This window comes from Neurospora tetrasperma (genome assembly GCF_000213175.1).
Source record: "Neurospora tetrasperma FGSC 2508 unplaced genomic scaffold NEUTE1scaffold_1, whole genome shotgun sequence".
Lineage (NCBI taxonomy): Eukaryota > Fungi > Ascomycota > Sordariomycetes > Sordariales > Sordariaceae > Neurospora > Neurospora tetrasperma.
The window spans coordinates 5,069,153-5,089,075 of NW_009799099.1; the positions used below are offsets into that span (position 1 = coordinate 5,069,153).

General features: G+C 50.9%; 6 protein-coding genes across 6 annotated transcripts; 3 read left to right on the forward strand and 3 right to left on the reverse strand.

Annotated features, from left to right (window-relative positions):
* Positions 1–140: 140 nt before the first annotated feature.
* Positions 141–1,564, reverse strand: NEUTE1DRAFT_58827 (uncharacterized protein; the record flags this gene model as incomplete). Its single annotated transcript, XM_009849083.1, has 2 exons — positions 141–483; positions 581–1,564. The coding sequence occupies one exon, from the start codon at positions 1,562–1,564 to the stop codon at positions 581–583; it is 984 nt and encodes a 327-aa protein (XP_009847385.1).
* A 1,693-nt stretch (positions 1,565–3,257) lies between these two features.
* Positions 3,258–3,877, reverse strand: NEUTE1DRAFT_135406 (uncharacterized protein; the record flags this gene model as incomplete). The annotated part of the gene is made up of 3 exons (XM_009850216.1): positions 3,258–3,339; positions 3,398–3,514; positions 3,585–3,877. 3 exons carry the CDS (start codon positions 3,875–3,877, stop codon positions 3,258–3,260), a joined length of 492 nt encoding a protein of 163 aa, XP_009848518.1.
* A 1,670-nt stretch (positions 3,878–5,547) lies between these two features.
* NEUTE1DRAFT_77510 (uncharacterized protein) lies at positions 5,548–8,019 on the reverse strand (the record flags this gene model as incomplete). The annotated part of the gene is made up of 2 exons (XM_009850217.1): positions 5,548–7,349; positions 7,416–8,019. 2 exons carry the CDS (start codon positions 7,846–7,848, stop codon positions 5,548–5,550), a joined length of 2,235 nt encoding a protein of 744 aa, XP_009848519.1.
* A 1,960-nt stretch (positions 8,020–9,979) lies between these two features.
* Positions 9,980–12,142, forward strand: NEUTE1DRAFT_77514 (uncharacterized protein; the record flags this gene model as incomplete). Its single annotated transcript, XM_009850218.1, has 3 exons — positions 9,980–10,043; positions 10,169–10,739; positions 10,798–12,142. The coding sequence occupies 3 exons, from the start codon at positions 9,980–9,982 to the stop codon at positions 12,101–12,103; spliced, it is 1,941 nt and encodes a 646-aa protein (XP_009848520.1).
* A 4,245-nt stretch (positions 12,143–16,387) lies between these two features.
* On the forward strand, positions 16,388–16,637 carry NEUTE1DRAFT_116116 (uncharacterized protein; the record flags this gene model as incomplete). The annotated part of the gene is made up of 1 exon (XM_009850219.1): positions 16,388–16,637. One exon carries the CDS (start codon positions 16,450–16,452, stop codon positions 16,606–16,608), a length of 159 nt encoding a protein of 52 aa, XP_009848521.1.
* A 47-nt stretch (positions 16,638–16,684) lies between these two features.
* Positions 16,685–18,849, forward strand: NEUTE1DRAFT_58836 (uncharacterized protein; the record flags this gene model as incomplete). The annotated part of the gene is made up of 3 exons (XM_009849084.1): positions 16,685–16,853; positions 16,926–17,331; positions 17,390–18,849. 3 exons carry the CDS (start codon positions 16,850–16,852, stop codon positions 18,516–18,518), a joined length of 1,539 nt encoding a protein of 512 aa, XP_009847386.1.
* Between the last annotated feature and the right edge of the window lie 1,074 nt (positions 18,850–19,923).

The window sequence follows — 19,923 nt, forward strand, 5'->3', positions numbered from 1 at the left end:
GTTCTCATTTGGAGGTAATTGTCCTTTGTAAAAAAGCTCGTAGCCGTTAGTCGACATACTTTTCCTCGTCGTCCATTACCACAATGGGGGTATCATATCGTTACCGCCCAACTCAATGATTGAGAAGGTGCGTTTGAAGTGAAAGCAAGGAACGTGGTATAGGTGGTACATGCTAGGATAGTACACAAGCGAGAAAGAGGTATCCTCGAGTCATTAACAAAAAGGAAAGTAACAAGTCATAAAAGTCGTAAAAGCCATTAAGCCATGAACGCCACCGGAGTTCAACTTTCTAGCCAGACACCAACAGATTAGATGCCGCTATAAGTCTCCTGGTGGGTCTTGATGCTGTTCCTCCTCTCGCGGTGGTGCCCGTGGTCGTCGTGCTCAATGACAGGCTCGCCGATGCTCTTGCGGAGAACAGAAGGAGGGACCTGAGCAGCGTCTGTGGGATCCTTGTGGGCGAGGTTTGAAATGTGAGGTTGTCTTGAAAGAAGCTGTTAGCTTAAGTGTTGCCAGGACGCCACAGGCCGACCTCAAAGAGGATGTTCGGCCACGGGCAAGATAACTCGCATTTACTTACTTACTGTTGATAGGTCTTGTTACCGCCGACGGTCTTGCTGCCATCGAGGTCAGAGTCGACGCGGGGGTCCAACTTGTTGACCATGTCGGATTTGTGAGGGCCGGCAGTGTTGGGAGCGGGGCCAGGGCCGGAGTGGTGACCGAGGTTGGCGCGGCCATCACGGTCGGAGTCGACACGGGGGTCAAGAGTGTTGGCAGCACGGCTATCGTGAGGGCCGTGGGTACCAGTAGGAGCACCGTGGGTGCCGGTCATACCGGTATGGCCGGAACCAGCAACGTTGGAGTGGGTGTTGGAGCTGAAGGGGTGGTTCTGGCGATCGTGGGTGCCGATGGTGCCAAAGGTCCCGGTGTTGTGAGTGCCAGTGGTGTTGCCAGCGGTCCTGGAGCCGTCACGGTCAGAGTCAACACGGGGGTCGAGAGCGTTGGCGCCACGAGAACTGTGGGGGCCATAGGCGCCCTCGGAGGTACCGTGGGTGTTGGAAGAGCCGAAGGTGTTACCAGTGGTATGAGTACCGTGGGTGCCGGTAGAGCCAAAGGTGTTGCCAGTGCTGTGTGTGTTGTAACCGGCGCCAGTGCCGGCAGTGCGGGAACCGTCACGGTCGGAGTCGACACGAGGGTCTAGGGCGTTGGCGGCACGAGAGCCGTGGGGGCCATAGGCACCCTCGGAAGTGCCATGTGTTGTGCCGGTGTGAGCGCCAGTGTGAGTGCCGACGTGGGTACCGGTGGTGTTGGAGCCAGAATAAGTAGGGTTACCGCCAAGAGTGTGGGCCTCCGGGTGGCCAGCGCCGTAAGCGGCGTGACCACTGCCGTGCTCGCCGTGACTGGCAACCTTGCGGTGGGAACCATCCATGTCGGAGTCTACACGGGGGTCGGCGGCGTTGGCAACGCGGGAGTTGTGGGGGCCGGCAGTGCCTTCAGGAGCGCCGTGGTGAGCAGAGTTGTCGCTGTGGACAGCCTCCTTGATCTTGTTGATGATGCTGGACATTTTGGATGATGTTCTTGTGTGTTGAGTATGGGTTGGGGGTATAATGTAAAGGTGGTTGGGGTATCAGAGTGTGTGTTGTTCGTTGTGGTCGGTTGTAGTGTAGGTTGTTGATGATGATGATGATGAATCGAGAATATGAGCTGAGGTCGCAAGAAGGAGGTGTTCTTTATAACCAAAGTCGACCTCGCTTCATGACTGAGAAAGGCGTATGGGAAAGGGGGCTATGGCATCATCTCGATCCAGTTCGGACGGCAGCCAAGGCCACCAGGTACCGCAGGGAAGGTGAGGCCGGCAGAGAACGAGGCATCTGATACTGGTACATGTCGTTCCTGCTTGACTATGCCTGTTGGCTGTGAGTGTACACTACATGTGCAAGACAGCAAGGCAGGTACCTGGCGGAACGTGTAAGTGGTACGTACCTCTACTCAATGGTCGTCTTGTCCAGTGTCGTCATCAGTGCGTGAAGTGCAGACGAGACGAACAAGGACCGGTACAACGCCATCTGGGGCAAACCCGCAGCCAATGCTTTCTCGTCAGGAACAAGCAGATTCGGTCAGATGTGAAAGAAAAGATGGAGGAAAAGACGTCATTCAAAGAGGAAGACTCATCTGGACCGTCAGAATTACATCTTGACAAACCCGAAGAGGAAGTGAGAAGTGACAATCAGGGTCCCGATCATCTGGACGGTGCTTCACAAGGGAGCTCCAAGACACTGCAACAAGAGTCCAAGAGCGATTCGTCAGCTCCTACCAACTTTTCCATGTTCCGTCGCCAAGAAGTGTGTCTTCTGGCCTTCTGTTCAGCCTTCTAATGGTGAAGATCTTCACAGTCACCAAGGCAGATGAAAGAAAAGCCGACCTGGACAAGGCAATATGGATGTTACCATTCGGGAAAATCCAGGTGATTGCAGCCGTCTGTACGACCGATCTACCGCCACACATGCCGCTCCCATGGATAATACGAGTTCGATGTTATTAACAGGATTGCGACTGTGTGTTTGTTCCTGTTGTAGCTGCTCGGCTGGGGGCCAAATACTGACAAGGAGCTTAGAGTTTCAAACTGAATTTCCCCGCGCCGTTGCAATGTCTCAAACAGTCAACATGTCTCTCCGCATGACCCCACTAGTCTGACGTCATAATGTCCCACTTCAGCCCTACACCAATGACGCAGCTTCAATGCGACGTTTGCCAGGTTCCTTCCAACCAACGCTGGAGACAAATTTAGTCGCATACTAATTAAGACCAGGAAGATATTACGATCAACGAGATATTTATGCAAACGAGTATAGGTAGTAAACTGGATTCTCAAGTGTTTCAGCTCCCACGCGAGGCCAAGAAGCAAGCAACATGGCGGCCAATCATAACATATGCGGCCCGTTTTCCGTCATTATCATCCCAGAAGGTCTCCATAAACGTCCGTCATTCCATCTGTTGCTCAGGGGTAGGTAAAGAGAGATGCGATTAAAGAGTGGGGTCCAAACAGTACATCATTAGCGCGGTCCAGATCCATTCGTTCTCGGGGTATCAGGTATCATTTCCGTCCATCAGTCTTCAACAAAACATCTCCAGTCCAAAATTACAGTAGCTGGGGGAAACAAGGCCGACATTCCGCCTCTGTGCAAGTCATCAAGCCATCTGTCACTTGTCCGTAGGCGAATTTCCTACATTCGACACTCAATGGCGAGTACCTGAATTTAGACGCGAGAACGGTACCAACGACGGCGACGATATCCAGCATCAACAGGGGCGGGGGTATGGCGACGAACCCAGTAGAGACTATTCCATATGTTAGCATCTGGACATACCTTGGAAGAAAAAAGGTGATAAAACTTACCCAACCAAAGCACTAACAAGCCAACAAATGGCGCTAAGAAAGGCAAAAGCAACCGTAGCCTTCCACTCACCACAGCCCACACCATCAAAGCCAACATTATCCCAATCAAATACATATCTGCCCACTAGTTAGCACCCGTCAAACTTATCTCCCCTTCCTTTACTGGTGAAAAACCCGGGACACTTACCCACAAACCCCATGCAACCAATTTACCAACAGCCCAAAGCTCACAAACCACATAACAGAAATGACCAGGTCCATGGGCCAGTGGATGAACGAGCTCGAGAAGGGAAACAGCCAGACGATGGCAAAGAGAATGGACAAACCCGCCACCACTTCAGTGTAAATGTGTCGGCCGAGATCCCATGGTGAATTGCCGCGAGCGGCGTGCAGGAAGCGCCCGTTAAGGGCGGCAACGATGGTTGCGAATGCAAGCTCCGCAAGGCGGAGGATGATGGAGATGATGTCTACCAGGATCATCTTGGGCGATTTTTTTTTTCTGTTTTGATCTGACCGTTGATGGTGTTGTCGATTGAGGTAGGTTTGCGAAGAAAATCACTCGTGATCTCCCACTTCTTAATAGTGTTGGCTTGTTTGTCCGTGACCACGATGTTGAGAAGAATGATAAAATAAAAATAAGGAGGTCAGACCGACATCTGATTGAGAGGAGATAACCGTGATATATCACCCACCACCATCATCACTTTTATCAAGTTACCGCTCGTTATCCCCCTCTCACTTCAAAACTGAGCGCAAAACCTGACGCGAGATGACAAAACCGTTTCCTCACACCGCGCATCAACACACCCTCCATAGATACCACTGTACCACACACCGCGGCAGACTCACATCAATGAAGCCCTTCCTCATCACCACCATCTTTTCCGATACGATGCTTCACCCGAGTCTACCCAAGCTTACCCAGTTCCTTCATGGTCCTACACAGGACTGGATGGCAGTCTCTCGTCATCAAGGTCACTCTTTTCTTGGCATGCCACTATATGATGCTCCAGTGAACACTTCCTTTGGCTCATTTTTCTTTTTCGGTGATTTCAAACGACTTCCTCATTTCATTTCCATGTTTTCCATTTCTGCACGTGGATGTATCCTGGTATGCATTGGCTTAGTTTGTGAACAGCTCATGGTTGGTCCAACAGTACTTTGAATCTCTTGATATCCCATGTCTGATGTCTCTGCCTTGATCTACCTTGGTCTCCTCCTATCGGCACTTATCGAACCAGAACTAGGTACCAGAGCCACCTAGTAGCGGGAGGCCTCTCATTTTTCTCCATCCGTGCCCAAGGCTTCTAGTCTACGTGACGTGTGACAAACAGAAATGCCGGAACGAATGATCTAACCGTACCGTGCCTGCTATTGTATCACAATCACGAGAACAGGGCTTGACTTGGTTTCGCTTCCAATCATGTCCAGCAAGCATCACCTTGGAATGTTGGAGGCGCTGTGAACGAGGCCGACAAGAAAACTAGAGATACTTGGCATCAATTCGGAAACTGAATGGACGACCTATGGCCCGTCGGCATAAGAACACCTGAAACGGCTGAGATTGGGGAGGGGGGAAACAGATGCCGGGTGGTAGTCTAAATCGGATTCTGGGATGAAGTCATGGCACAGAATTCGTGGATTTTCATTGGTCTGATCTGTTCTTGGGTATTCTGAAAGAAATGCCTACCTTTCAAAGCTGAAAAATTACTTGGGTTGTGTTACTTCCAAGGGCTTCTAGTGCTCGAGATCGTTATGCTTCTGAAGGTCTTCTGTGTTGCTTTGGTAGGGTTTTGAAATTACATCTTAAAGCCTCGAACAGGACATGATTTGTGAAAGTATTTGTTATCGGTCTTGTTTTCCCCTTCGTTATTATCACAGGTGTCTCGCCTTGCAGAGTGCACTCACCCTTATACCTGAGAAGATAGGACGTGTTTTCTTCTTGTCAAGTCCATCTGACCGAGATCTCTCAACATAAGGGTCAGAAAATTAGAATATCAGTTTCGCAAATCCGTCAGAGACCAGTCATTACCACCAAAAGCAAAACGCTGTTCCATCGCCACACCAAAACGTATCCTCACAAGTGAAACTACTATACCTTCATACCTACTGGTCCACAGCCCCAGTAGTAGGGTCCCTTGACATATCCCTCATGTCATCAAGGTAGTGTGAACGTCAAACACGCTATTCCTCCATCCATCCTGATCATTCTCTCGAATCCTCTGTGACGCCTGCGTAGCCTCTTCATTCCACAACTTGACGATACTTCCAGGAGCATACACTCCATCAAACACGCCCCTTCCAGGATCCGTGATACCCAGCCGTATGTTGACATCCGGATCATCAGGAGGCGTCAACCTCGCCAAGACAGCCTTGAAGAACGTCTTGAGATCATCCGGATCCGCAATGCGCGTGGCGCGAAGTCTCTCCCTAGCGAACAGGATCTCGCGGTTGGCAAACTGTAAGGATTGGGCGATGCCCATGGCGATTTGCATCTCGATCGTCTTCTTGATGACGGGCTTCACGAAGGGCTTGAAGAGCCAGGCAAGCCAACTGAACTTGCTTTGGCGCAAGGTGAAATCGAGCTTGTGGATTTCGCATCGGACGCTGCGGAGGGAGAGAATTTTGTCCATCCTGTCTCGACCAACTTCTACGTCGATCTCGAGATCCATACCTCTTTCATCCATTGCAAAGGAAGCGATTCCTTCGTCGACGTAGCGCAGTAAGCCGGTGTGTACCTTCATCCAGAAGCCGACTTCTTCGGCGCGGACCGAGAGTCCATCGATCTTGATTCTCACTAGACTCTTCATTGCTGATGTTGTGCGGAATCTGGCTTTGCGGATTTCAATGTCGTTGAGGGTCTCAATACGAAGCTTGTATGGGAAGAAAGAAGTGTGGTTGATTGTCTTGCCAGGCTCTAGGATGAGGTTTTCAAGCAAGATGTCAATCTCTGGCGTAGCGATCTCCAGTCGGGGAATAGGAATGTAGTTGATTGCTTGAATGAGCAATGGAACAAAAACGTTGATGCAGTCGGTCACAAGGTCTGTGTTAATGTAGTGCTGTTTTGGTGACAAGATCTTGCCAATGGCGGCCGTAGTCTGAAGCAGACCTAAGATATCACGATCACGCATAACAGAATGGAAGGTGGATTGCAACTGTGACAACAAACCATCAATGTCATCACGCAGGGAAGAGCGAGAAGTGAGCTGTTGAGACCGATCTCGGAGCTCCTGGAAACGCTCCTCGGCATGGTCAAAGAAGGACGGGTCGGTGAACATCTCCTGGGCAGCGTTGCCTAGCTCATTGATCAGCTTCTCGAATTCGGGGTCGCTGTGGGCATGGTCCATGACCAGCTTGAACCTCTTTTCCAATTCCTCCCATTCTTTCTGTTCGCCAAAGGACTTGATGAAGAGCCAGAAGTTTTCGAGAGCCTTATCCATCTCTGGGTTATGATCAACGGCTTCCTCAGTAGTCTGGAGTGTATCGCGAGCGATGCGCGAGTATACCATAGCATATCGTTTTAGGAGGAGCGAGAATGTCGATACTGAATCCGAGTAGTCCCTGCGGTCTCGCAGCTTGGTGACCGCCTGCTTGAGACGGTATAGCAGAGTATCCGTCTCGTCGCTATGTAGCTTGTTGATGATGCTGCTTTCGGCTTCCTGAGCGACAGTTGCGACAGTGTCTCCAAGCACCTGCCCAACTTCGGCAACCTCAGCCTCCAAGTCCTGCTGGACTGGTTTGTCGGCTGTTTCGTCGTTCCCCGGTTTTGCTATTGATTCTCTCTCATCCTTCCAAGGCTCCAGGCGCTCACCTGCCTCTTTGGATGCGGCGGAAAGGGCAAATGCAGTATCGCGAAACACCTCGCGAGAAACTACACCAAGATCCGAGAGGAAGAGACGAAAGTCGGAGTTGGTCAAAAGCAAGGACCCGACTGTCTGGATGCTCTTATACACTGTTTTGGATAAGAACCATCAGTAACTGTCGATGTACGTAGACAAAAGCTGGGACAAGAACTTACCGGCAGCGGTATCAGCCTTGGCTTTAGCCTTGGTAGCACGTTCGGCGATTTGTTCCATGTCGACGGACACACGAGCCTTGGAGAGGTACCATAGGAAATCCTGGATCTGGTCCTGGCTGTTCTTGTGCTCTAAGAGCTGAATGAGTTGGGTAATCCATTTCCGGGAGTAGAAAACAAGTGCCCGTCCCGAGTCGCTGAGGCCGGAGTTGTCTGGATTCAGAATATCGGAGGAGAGAAGGGTTCGAAGGTTGGCGATGGCTTGGTCGTTGGACGGCATGTATCCCTTGGAAAGGGCACGCAGCATCTGGTAGGTATGTAATTTCTGGTGCAGCTTTCTCTGCAACACGGTATCATCGTCGTAATGAGACAACAGAGGTTCCTCCTCGTCCGCACGCCTCGTGCGGCCTCCAAAACACGATGATATCAAATCCATGCCGGCGGTGTCGATGTGGACACTGGTGTCGACAGTGACGGTGACAGTGACGAGCGCCAGATCACATTAGTTTTCCCTTCTGGGAGTAATCTTGCCAAGGTGACAGTGGAGACGGATATGCAGATATGATTGCAATTTGAGATGAAGCTGTTGGGAGTTCGTGACTGGACTCTAGATGCTCCCGGTTAACGATGTCCAGCATCGTCAATTTCTTCAGGTTGCTGGGTTATTGTAGGCACATGAGCATGTTACCATAGTTGGTGCATTGCTGTGTTGTACGGAAGTGGTAGCTTTGGGGCAGGTACAGCTGCCAGTGGTACAGCAATCACAATGACGTCATTCATCTTGAGGGGGAGCATATTCTCCGGCTGCAGACTATGGGCTCGTAGTGTAGTGTAAGTGTATAATATTGCCTGGTGCCCCGCACTCCACGCGTTTCACTGTAATGATTGAGAACACCGAAAAGTGCAAGCCGCTCTTGTTGGATACGGCCAACCAGAAAGGAAGGAAGCCCAAGGGCTGATTTTCCATTCGTCCAGGGGTAGAACGATGGCTTTTCCACTAGAGAATCTATTGGAGGCTAGAAAAGCGACAACGAAAAGGCTTGATTCTGGAGTTGTCTAACGGAAGAGGAGAAACGGGAAACCAGGGCAGCCTAAATACCCAGGGAAGGGAGTGCCAGTAAATGGGCAAGGCCAGTGAATGGACGGCCCAGGGCACGGACTTCCAACAGAATCCATCCTTGATTTCTCCACTTCAACCACCACCGCCCGTTGCTTGTTCCTTTGAAGCCATCTCGATCTCCTTGAGGTGACTGACTTTCGTTGTTGGATTCTGCAAGTGTCTTGAAAGTTCAGAGCTGATACAGAAGTTTGGCCGTGGGGTGATGCCGCCTGAGCGCCTTCAAATACATTTGACCAATGTCGGCTTTTATTATACACAGCAAGTACACTAGGTAATGTAAATCCGTCATTGCTTGGCACGCCATCCTCAAACAGGACTAGACTATGCTCGCACCGCCACGAGTTCTCCATTGTAATTTCTTGTCAGTTTGGTGCTTATCGAGTGACATCCAACGATTCGGAGAATTCGCATATCCTCCACATTTTACTCCATGGCGTTCTCTCTTTTTGATGGTTGTCGACGGAATTTCGATAACTGCTTGATTGAGACTTGGGGCCATTCTGGAAGTCTACCTGTGGTCTGGGCCAATCAGCTCCAAGCTTCGAGATATGCCCAGCTCTGGGGCGCCGGTCACCAGCACTTTCGTTTGGTCGAACATGGTCTCACATCGCTTCATGTGAAAGAAAGGTCGCGAAAGGGTCAACTGCGGTTAGGTTAGTGTACAGACACCAGACGACAAGATGCCATAAGATATGTACGGCCTTGCAAACTGAGGCGAATGACTGTGCCGGGTTACCCCCTTGGCATGCGGTTGTTTATAAGCAAGCAACGTGACTCTTTTTTGCTTTGACTCGGGACTCCGGCTCGCGCGAGCTTACTGAACTTATGCACTGCCACATTCGTCCACGCAGCGCTCGGCGGGTACGGATTTGGATTTTCAAAGGGAGCGAGTGAATATCAAAATCTTGACGGTTGTTTTTTCTCTCCCCCAAAGACATTATCAACCAACAGCAACAGAAATCGTCTTCTTCCACCTGATATTAATCAGACTTTTGCAGCTGCAGGTGTGGCGGTTATTGCAGTCGATCGTTTCCCATCTGGCCCGAGCTCCTGCGTCAGCAACGTCAGTGACATCTAGACTCCGGTCATTCTGCACCAGTGAGCCATCAAGCGCTGCAAGGTCCCCTCCACGCGGTCCACGCCCTTGACGCTTTCGAAACCAAGTGACACCACAAGCATCCGCAACGATACCCTCCCACTGCAGCAGTAAGGCCACTAGTTCGTTCTATCTACTACCTACGGTACCTGTGTGGTCACCCGCATTCGCGGGCGCATTCCATTCGCGTTCCGCAACCTTCGCCCGTCGTAAGGCACAAATCCACCAAAGCCGCAAGCCGTAGGATCGATCCCCAACGAAAGAGTACAAACCCTTGGCCTCGTCGCCATACCCGCGAGAGGGCGTCATCAGAGAGAAAAGCAAGAAAAGAACACCAAGAGTACAAACAAGATGGAGGGTGGGCTCAAGAGAAAAGACACCACAAAAGGGCCGCCTTTGCGCATCTTATCGCTCGGTGGGTCTCCCCCTAGAAACAACAGACACCTTCCCCTGTGCGCATCAAACACAGCTATTGTATGAGGAACCAGGCTGTCGGCGCCATGCATTGAAACACCGTCTCGCTAACCAACACCGTGACAGATGGCGGAGGCGTCCGTGGTTATTCCATGTTCCTCATCATCCAGGAGTTGATGCACCGCACCTTTGTCGAAATCGAAGGCAGAGCACCGCGCCGCTCCGAGATTCCCAAACCATGCGACCACTTCGACCTTATCGTCGGTACCGGCACTGGCGGCCTGATTGCGATTATGCTTGGAAGGTTACGGCTCGATCTGGAGACATGCAAGGAACTCTATGTGCGCCTTACCCGCAAGGTCTTTGAGACGGACAAGACCATTGCCGGCATTCCCTACCGATCTACCATATTCAAGGCGACAAAGCTGGAGGAAGCCATTCAGGACTGCGTGAGGGAACATACCATCAACGACAGGGAAGGAAACGACGGCGCTGTCTCGGATACCTTCAGTCCTTTGAGTGCCGTCTCCCGCTCAAGCGCCGCCTCTTCTTATCCCAGAAGACACGCCAGCAATGCCAGTGTCGTTAGTTTTAGCGCAAGGAGTCCTAGTGCACAATCAGCAAAACCGGCATTCTCTTCGCGCTGGGGAAATCCCCATGCTCGTCTGTACGACGAGAGGGAAAACCGGACAAAAACGTGAGTATCTCAGAAAGAGTCCTAGCTTGGACGATTGACTGCTGACAAAATTGTTCAGTGCCGTGACGGCCATGTACAAGGGATCTCCTAGAAACGCGAAGCCAGCTGTGCTTCGCTCCTACGACTCGAGAAAGGAACCTGCCCCCGAATTCGATTGCACGATTTGGCAAGCAGGCCGAGCCACCTGCGCTATTGGACTTGCCTTCAAGCCCATACAAATCGGCCAGTCTATTTTTCATGATGATGGTGCTGGCGTCTTTAACCCTTCCATGTACGCCCTGGATGAAGCGGTAGTTAACGAGTGGCCCGGACGGGAAGTTGGGGTATTCGTCAGTGTTGGGACAGGAAAGCGGCCAAAGGGAAGTGACATGAACTCCACTCTCTGGTACGAGGGGTTTATGGGCGAGTTCGCGGACGCACGGAGGAAGTTGATTGCCAAGATCGAGGGGTGCGAGAAGATTCACGAGATGATGAAGAAGGAGCATCTGGTAAAGCGTGGCGTCAACATTGAGAACTACTACCGCTTCAACGTTGAGGTCGGCGTTGGCGAGTTTGGTATGAACGAGTGGCACAGGTTATCCGACATCAGCACAAACACCAGGCGATATTTGCAGCGGGACGACGAGCAGAGAATGGTTCAGGGCGCATCGGCCAAGCTTGCAAAGATCCACTTCGCAAAGCAGCGATGGGAGCGTGCCAACAGCAACAGCACCGCACCTGGCCCTATTCCCGAATTGATCAAGACTACACCCAGCATTTCCATGCCCCTAGCTGTCGAACTACCTGGCGATATGCCAATCTACCCTCCCCAGCGACTCGGCACGCCACCAAGCCGACAGTCCTACGAATCCGGCTTCGACGCGCTCTCTGTTCCAGGACATAGCGCTAATGGCATCAACACTCCCTCGCCCAGATCCTCAGCCGAGCGCGTTCACTCGGCAAAAAGCAGCAGCAGCCACCTAGCGCCCAGTCGTCCAGCCCCCGCCGTCCCTCCTCCAGCCTCATTCGGGACCGACGACTCAGACAAACTCGTCGCCATCGCCCCAACTCCCGCACAATGGCGCAACGCTTCAGGGCAAGATAAGATCGCCATCGTTACCGAGGACGACCAGCCCAGGCACCCCTGGTATCCTGGATACCAGAACCAGCAGTACCAGCAGCATTTCCAGTACCCGCCGAGGATAGAACCGCCACCACTCCCGCCCAAGACGCCCTTGTCCTCGGCAGACGGACTGATCTCCCCGATTAGTCTCAATGGCAGGCAGAACACCCTGCCGGCTGCGTATGTGCCGTATCCGATTGACGATGACGAGGAGCCACCTGTTGTGAACATGGCGAGGAAACCTAATTATAATGTGAGGTGAAGGGGAAAAGATGCGCATGATACCACGAGTGAGGAATGAGAGGAAGAGGAACACGCCATGCCTGCCGGCGGGTGATGGTGAAGTGGTGTAGTGTGGTTAGACACAAGCACTCAAACAAACCATTAGCCATGTGTCACCGCGATCCGATTGACTGGATACGAAATGGAGCGGGCATTGGAAAGCCAACCTAAGCAAACGTTTCACACAAAACTTGAAGACGAGGAAAGTGGGGCAGCGAGATGGAGAGACGGGGAGGGATGCGGAAAGGAAAGGACGAGAACAATATACCACACACACAATCTCGTGGGCGAACGACGGCAATACTCCTTGATATGACGTTATGACACGGAATACGCAATGATACCACTACTTACCAATACCACGTATTTTTCATATCTAACTATATATAATATACTCTATACCAGTTCTTATTGCATCAGAGGGGCGGGTGAATAGGGGTTGATTCTGAGGATGGATACCAATCGGCCCGCAACGAGAAGTGTATTTAGCTACCAAGAAGATGTATAATGACTTCTGCTTTTCATGACTTTCTTGATGGCCCCTCCGGCTCTATTTTAGTTGTTGGCTTTGGTATTTCCCTAGTGTTTTCTACTGGCGCGATGGTCACGGTGGCAGGAGAGGGAGGGAGAGGGGGGGGGGGTCAAATCGACTCTAGAAGATGACTGAAAATGAGAATGGAAGTGTTCTGCCAGAATTGCGCTTCATTAAGAGCGCCATCTGGATGGTATGTGGACCATGACTGATTAATGATGGGTCGGTCTTGTTTGCTTCTCTTCCTTTTTTTTTTTTTTTTTGGGAAAGATACCTGAGATCAGTGTTGGCGTCACTTGTTCAGCTGCGTTCCAGCTTTTTATCGAAATTTTTGCATGTGTCGCAATGAAGTCTCTCCACTTAATTTCTTCCATGTGTCTCTCTTCGGCAGGCGTCGTTACCCGGCTTTGGTCATTCTGTATCTCGTCTAGCCTATCAAATATCTTCTACCTTTGCTTCTGCCAGCCACTCATGCCCCTCGCTCGCACTTTATCTTTTTACCACATGTCGAAAGAAAATCATCCATCAATCAACGAGAGCGAGCTGAGCCCTGTTAGCGACGTATACCAATTATAGCAAATCAGCACAGTCACACTACATGTTCTGGCAGGCAGTCATCACACAGCACAGCACCAACACCACAGCAACCACATCAATCACAGATATGGATCAGCTGGACTGTAATTAGGAAAGAAAAACACAAGAGAGGGAGATTCTTTTTTCCTTTCTTTCTATCTCCTCGTGCCCATGTCATCTCACTCACTTGTGTCTTGTGTAATGGTGTTTATCAAACATCCAGAAAAGGCGGGGAAGAGAGGAGTGGACCGGAGTGGTTTGGTTTACGAAGTCTTCAAGGGCAGTGGTGGCACGCATTGGAAGCCTGGTCTCATAAGGAACACAGGCTCGGGATGAGTTCCGGTTTTTGGATCAACTTGTACATACCGCGATTCTGAGGGTGTGAACATCTTGATTGGGTAGAAGGCTGTAGGTGGTTAGGGTAAGGAGGAGCAAAAAAAAAAAGGAAATATCGGGCTTACTTTTCGGGTAACAACGCTCTCGAGCTAGCTGGGTACCAAGTTGGGTAACTGGGTACAAGACCCTTCTAGACCCTCATTTCTGTTGGACTGGAATTTGCTTGCTCTAATAATGTTTGGTTTGACCTTCGGTCCGGATACAGAGCTTGATCATCATACCCATGCCCGACTGCATCCCTTCATGATACCGGGCGCATATTCCGTGAGAGAAGTGGTGATTCAAACTCGACATGCCGACCCAAGGGTTCGGTTTGGGTGGAGCTGTTACCCCTTCAGCCCTACGTCACAGTGCAGTTCAGTGCCGGTAGCGTCGATCAAGGGTAATCATGCTTAATTGGATCTCTTCCACTCGATCTTTTTTTTTCATACGAGCGGTAAGACACCTATAAATTGGGATAAAAGAAGCGAGATGCTCTGTTATGGCCCTAGAAGCTGAAACACCGGTAACGGATAGACTATCAGATATCGAGGGCCTCTTGTTACGTTACATTGTACGGATGGGCTTCATCAGATAGTAAACATCACACCCCTATTATGCGAAAAGTCTTGGCATTCATTACTCGTGGGCGAGGGGGGAAAAAAGCTCTCGGACAGAGGACAGGCAGGTCCATGCCAGACAGCTCGAATTGTGTCATCCGTGTGCAGCTGTGCCTCTTTTCAGAGTAATAGCGCTAAGGCCTTCCCGGCAGTTGAGGAGGGGAAGGAGGGGAAGAGTCTTTCCTCACTGACGATGCATGTTGAGCCATGTGCCTTTCTTCATAATGGTCATGGTGCCAGATGAGGATTGCATTCGGGCTAGTCTCGCCATGGTAAGGATGTAGGGGCACTTAGCTTTTGCATTTTGATGTTCTGTGACTGGTCCGCAACTCTTTCGGAATGACCCTCGGTGGTATTCCAAGTGGGAGGTTCTGTATCGTGCAGGCGAGGATCATGGGCACTTGTACCAGATTTCCCCTTCACATCGGTACATCCTCAACATGCTGTTGGATCTACCCTGGAAAGGTACTCAGCTGATATTTGCTTGATGAGGGTTAAGCCAGCTTTGTCTCTACTGGCTCGATCTCTGCTTACCACTCGGCTTCTGTATCGAGCTGGCGGCACGAGACGACGGTATGTGAGACCTGTACCTGTCAGTCGCCGCAACGTAGTTCTGGGGCAACTTCCTGTTCGCTTGGCGGCTGCTGATCCGGCAGCTCATCCCTGCTATACTGATGCACTGCCACAATGGCCTAACGTGAGAGATTTCCTGTCGACCTACCCAAGACTCGAGTCAGCGGCAGGGCAACCAAAATTAACCCCAGTTCAATACGTTTGTCTGGGGGCTTGTGACGGTCTAACGAAAACGAGGAAACGCCTCCACTTCACCTTCATTGAAACCACTAGTCCGGTATTGATCACGTAGACCGCCAATTTGCAAACTACCTGTCGAGTCCTCGAGGTCTCGCAGTGGTATCCAACTTGAACAACTCTCGAGGCACAGATCCCGCGACCATTTTCCAAAATAGGCTCGAGGGCGAGCGTATTATGACGCTGTGAAGGGAGTGGCTTCTACATACCAGGTTGGGGAAGATCAGGACCTATTAGAATATTCAAGTCTACACACGTCCGTTCCAAGTTGCATCGCCCTATGTATGTCGTTGATTTCCATTGTTGAGGGGGTATGCCGTTAATGTCAGTTGTCTGTTGCCAAACCATTCAAGAATTCAGGACTTCTTCGTGTCAGGGGTTGTAGTCAGCAGCACCTTGGGTTCTTCATGATCCATCATCGCGCGCAATAATTGTGTCGACGCTTGTGTGCTGGCTTACGGGGTAGAACAAGTGAGGTTGCAACAGGAGTCTCTGCGGTGTACCCTGTTCAGATTATGTCAAACCAATAGTCTCCGTGTCGAGCCATTGCTTCCGAAGGTGGATGCTTGTCACCTCCGCAGGCTTGGAAATGAAAAAAAAGTGATGAGCTGTATGCAGATCACCGTGGTCTGTTGTTCTAGGCTTTGCCCTTCTTACTTTAGCACATCTCGCTTCTTGTGAAGCAGACCGTCACCAGTGATGGGTTCCTGGCAACCCGAGCGGCAGGTTATACGCTAATCCCAAAGAGTCTGAAAGCCGAAGGTGTGCAGGGTGAAGCCTGATACCTGTTCCTTGTTGCAACCATCATTCGGAACGGGACTTAGCTATAAGTCAGCCTTATGGCCTGCTATGCTCATGTTCGGCGCAAACCCCAATGACTGTTGTGCTGTCAAAATCGCCGTCCAGACAGGACCATGTCCGAGGCCACACGTCCTCCTGTCGGCCGGTCTTCGCGTGCCGAGAGGACGACAACGTCTTGTGGGGAGTGCCGGAGAAGAAAACAAAAGGTACGATAATTCCAAGCTGGTGTCATGTTCGAGTCTCAACAGGATAGCAAGGCCCAACTTAGCCAGAACATCATCTGTACTGGTCTGTCTTAGACTGACGGCATGTTCCCTTTTCCGTAGTGCAATCAGGGTCAACCATGTAGCAACTGCGCAAGGCGGTTTCCACAACCGTTATGCGAGTATAAACCGAGCAGCAGGTACACATACCAGCTCCATGATCAAGGCATAATTGTCTATGGGAAAGGAAACTAACCGGATGGATCCAAAGACGGCCTAGCGTAACTCCCATCTCCCAGCAATCGGCCTTTGCAATATCCGTATTGCCTTCATCGGGACGGTACAGCGGGAAGTACGAAATTGAAGGGGCCCGTCATCCCCTCTTACCCCCGCGGCAGACATCGTCATCATGGGTAGCGAGTCCTGGAAGAGAGATTGGAGCAGTGACAGTGCACTGGTCAGGGATAGACATTGGAACTCAGCTTCCCGTGTCTGCTATGATGCCTCAACCACACGTCTTCAGCAGAACGCAGGGCGGTCTACTTCCAGAAGAATTTGGCTGCAATGACGGGTGTACAGTCCATCCTGACCTGTACCATGATGCCGCAAATCTACTTCGAACGTATTACACTATTCCCGCTCGCTTTCTGAGTGGGACCTTGTTTCGAGAGACACCCTCGGGAAGCATAGATTCTGGGAGTCTTCAAGCTAGCGGCGTAGCACCGTGGCCCGGAACAAGTCCGGACGAAGGACACGGACACATCCCTCCCGCGCCCGGACAGCCTATCCGAGACAATGACCTGCTAAACATGTGTAAGTTGTTTGCCCCGTCTGGGAAACAATATGGGTCTGGGTATACGTTGCTGACACTACCAATCAATGCAGTCATCGACCTGATCGGCAATATGAAAGCATCCATAGATAGCAACCCGGATGCAGCCAACCCGTATATCCAACACTACATTCCGTTTTGTCTCAGATCGCCTCTCCTAACTCGCGTGGCCATATGCACAGCTGCAGGATGGCTCCATGTGGCGGGTATCATTGACACGACGGTAGCGATGGCACATAAGGGGCAAGCTATAGCGCTCTTGAATGAGCATATTAAGTCAAGCCTGGTAGCCGGAGACGAAGGAATAGCCGGAGTTGTTCAGCTCATTATCAACGAGTGGTATTGGGGCGAAAAGCAATCCCTCCATGCACATATGGGCGGCCTCTGTGAGATGATTAAACTTCGTGGTGGGTTTCGAACGCTGGGGCTGAACGGGCTGATTAGCAAACTTGCCATAACGTAAGATTCGATGGGCAGTATCATGTGAAAAGGGGTTGTGCTGACAAAGAATGCGCAGGTCGGACGTTGGAATTGCATTGTGTTTTGAGATACCACCTTCTTTGCGAGGTGGCCCCGAGTTTGACTTTCAAGACAGCACCCAGCCCCCGTTGCAGCTGGCCCTGAACACGCCCTTGATACCGATGATATCATCGGGATCTCTCCCACACTTTGCTTCATGCCACGAGGAGTTTGACATAGACCCCACCACGGCCTCGATCCTGGACGATATGCGGTTCCTTGTTTGCACAGTCCTCGGGCTTCCTGAGAACGCTTCCCCGACGGAACTACAGAAACTGCATCACACGGCTGCTTGGACTCATGACCAGATGTTGAGGCTTTCGACGGAAGGTCCTGTAACGAGACGACCTTCTTCGAGACCAGCCAACGCTCCATCTCCGGCAGTGGACATGACACTTGAGTCACGAACCAGGGGGGTTGTGGAGGGTAATAACGGGCTTACGGCGGCTGCATCACCTACAACACAAAACACCCAGCAATTTTCAGCATATGGTCTCGGAGTTCAACAGCAGGCAACGGGACGCAGTTCCGAGGTCAGCGCGGGGGAGATGCCGAAAGAAAGAAAAGGAAGTTTGGGAGGAGACTTAGCTGTGCAACCCAGTCCTGAAGGCCCGGACTATGTGTACCAAGCCATCAGGATATCGGCAATCCTGTACACTCGAGCCATCATGACACGGCGTCCGTTCAGCGAAGTGGTCAGCATGCAGGATTTCCTGGAGCTCTGGACGACGGCGTGGAGGGTTCCGCTGGCTAAATGGCGTTGTTTGCTGGGAGTCTTTAACTGGATGCTTCTGCCTCTGATATCAAGTGTAAAGAACACAGGACATGATCTGTGGGTCAAGTCAATGATGAACACCACCCTGCTGCAAATGGGTATGGGGCATTGGGAGATTGCGCATAGTGCCATGGACGCGGCCATGCGGCTTCAACGCTGGCTGAAGGGCGACAGCGTCAACCTGAAGGAAAACACTGGATCGTCAAACATGGAGCCTGGAAGCAGCAGGAGTAGGAGCGGCAGTGCCAGGAACGAGCTTGGAAAGGAATTCGACGAGCGTCGTGGGAGTGACGACAAGTCGAAGACGACGAGACTGGCGAAGGGAAAGGGGAAGGAGGCTGAACCGAGGTGAAGTTGGAGCACTGCCCTCGCTGCCATATGCCGATGCCATAACACTGGGAAAGCCTGAAGGCAACAAGTGACTTGGAAAGAACGGAATGCAGAGCGCAGGTAAGTAGGTACCTAGGTACCCGCGCAAATCTCAAGGCTGCCTTGCGCACCTTCCGTCATCTGATCTCATTTAAGATTTGGATGGTTCTCTTCATGTACACTAAGTACTGCAGGAGGAGCCAGCGCTATGATCAAGCGTACCAAACGGAGATAGCATGGTATTGAGTAGCGTCAGGCGTGTACTCGTGTGGTACGAACTGGAAGTCCAACAGCTATGAATTCGTTGTGTTTGTGTATACATATCAGTCCTTGTAGGTTTGTTAGCGTGATTCTTGCCCCATATTTTCTTACAAGGGGGTGACAGGGGGAATTGCAAGGCGGGACACATCTATCTACGCAATCTGATTGGCTAAAACAATTGCCTGATCTCAAAGTGAGAATCTGGGATTCAAGCTGCCACCCGACACACAAACCCCCTTTATACCTCTACCTCTACTGGCTCAGAATTACTAAAGTCACTAAAATCAATCCCTTCCACCCTCTATAGTCGGTATAATTGTAGGGCGTTTATAGGGTATTCGGCAGCCGTTGCATTCTTCGTCTGCGGGCTTCCCCCTGTCCAAAACCCCTGTGTGTAGGTACCAAGCTAACGAACCTACCAGGACTCAAGTGTACGTATGTATGTCACTGTTACCTATACTTGATACTTTTCAACCAGTTTTGCTGCTAGGGGAAAAAAAAAAAAAAAAAAAAAAAAAAAAAAAAAAAAAAAAAAAAAAAAAAAAAGAAGAAGAAGAAAAGCAACCAGAGTTCGATCACTTCGTTCATTTCGTAACCCATCAAATCTTCCTCTCACGACCGGCAGCAAATGATCGGAGCCCGGGATTTGGGGGTCTGGCTTCCCCGCGGTAACATCATCCCCGGGCCGGGAATACTACATTGGCTGCCCCCGCTTCAACCCCGAGCGCACCCCGCTCCGCCCGGATAGTTATAATTACACACTAAAGGTAGTGGACTTGTGCCAACGTGTTGAGGGAAAAATAAGCTTCTACTCCAAAATTCTCATTCTCGCAACTATTCCCATATCTTTTTCCATGGCTCCAATCAGTCGCTTCAGCGTCTTGCACATCGAAGGCTTCCTCCATTTGTTTATTGGCTTTCTGGAGCGGCTTTCGATTTGTTGCGTCCTGAAACAATTTCTAACATCTTCCCTTTTCCTTGTGCTCATAAAAAACAAACAGACATATACATTGCCTGGGTTGAGAATCACCGCCTCCTTTGCTGGACTGTGATTTTGTTACTAAGGTTTTACGAACATAATTCAGGCAACCCCAAGGGGTTCAATTTTCACGACGCCGTTGATTACC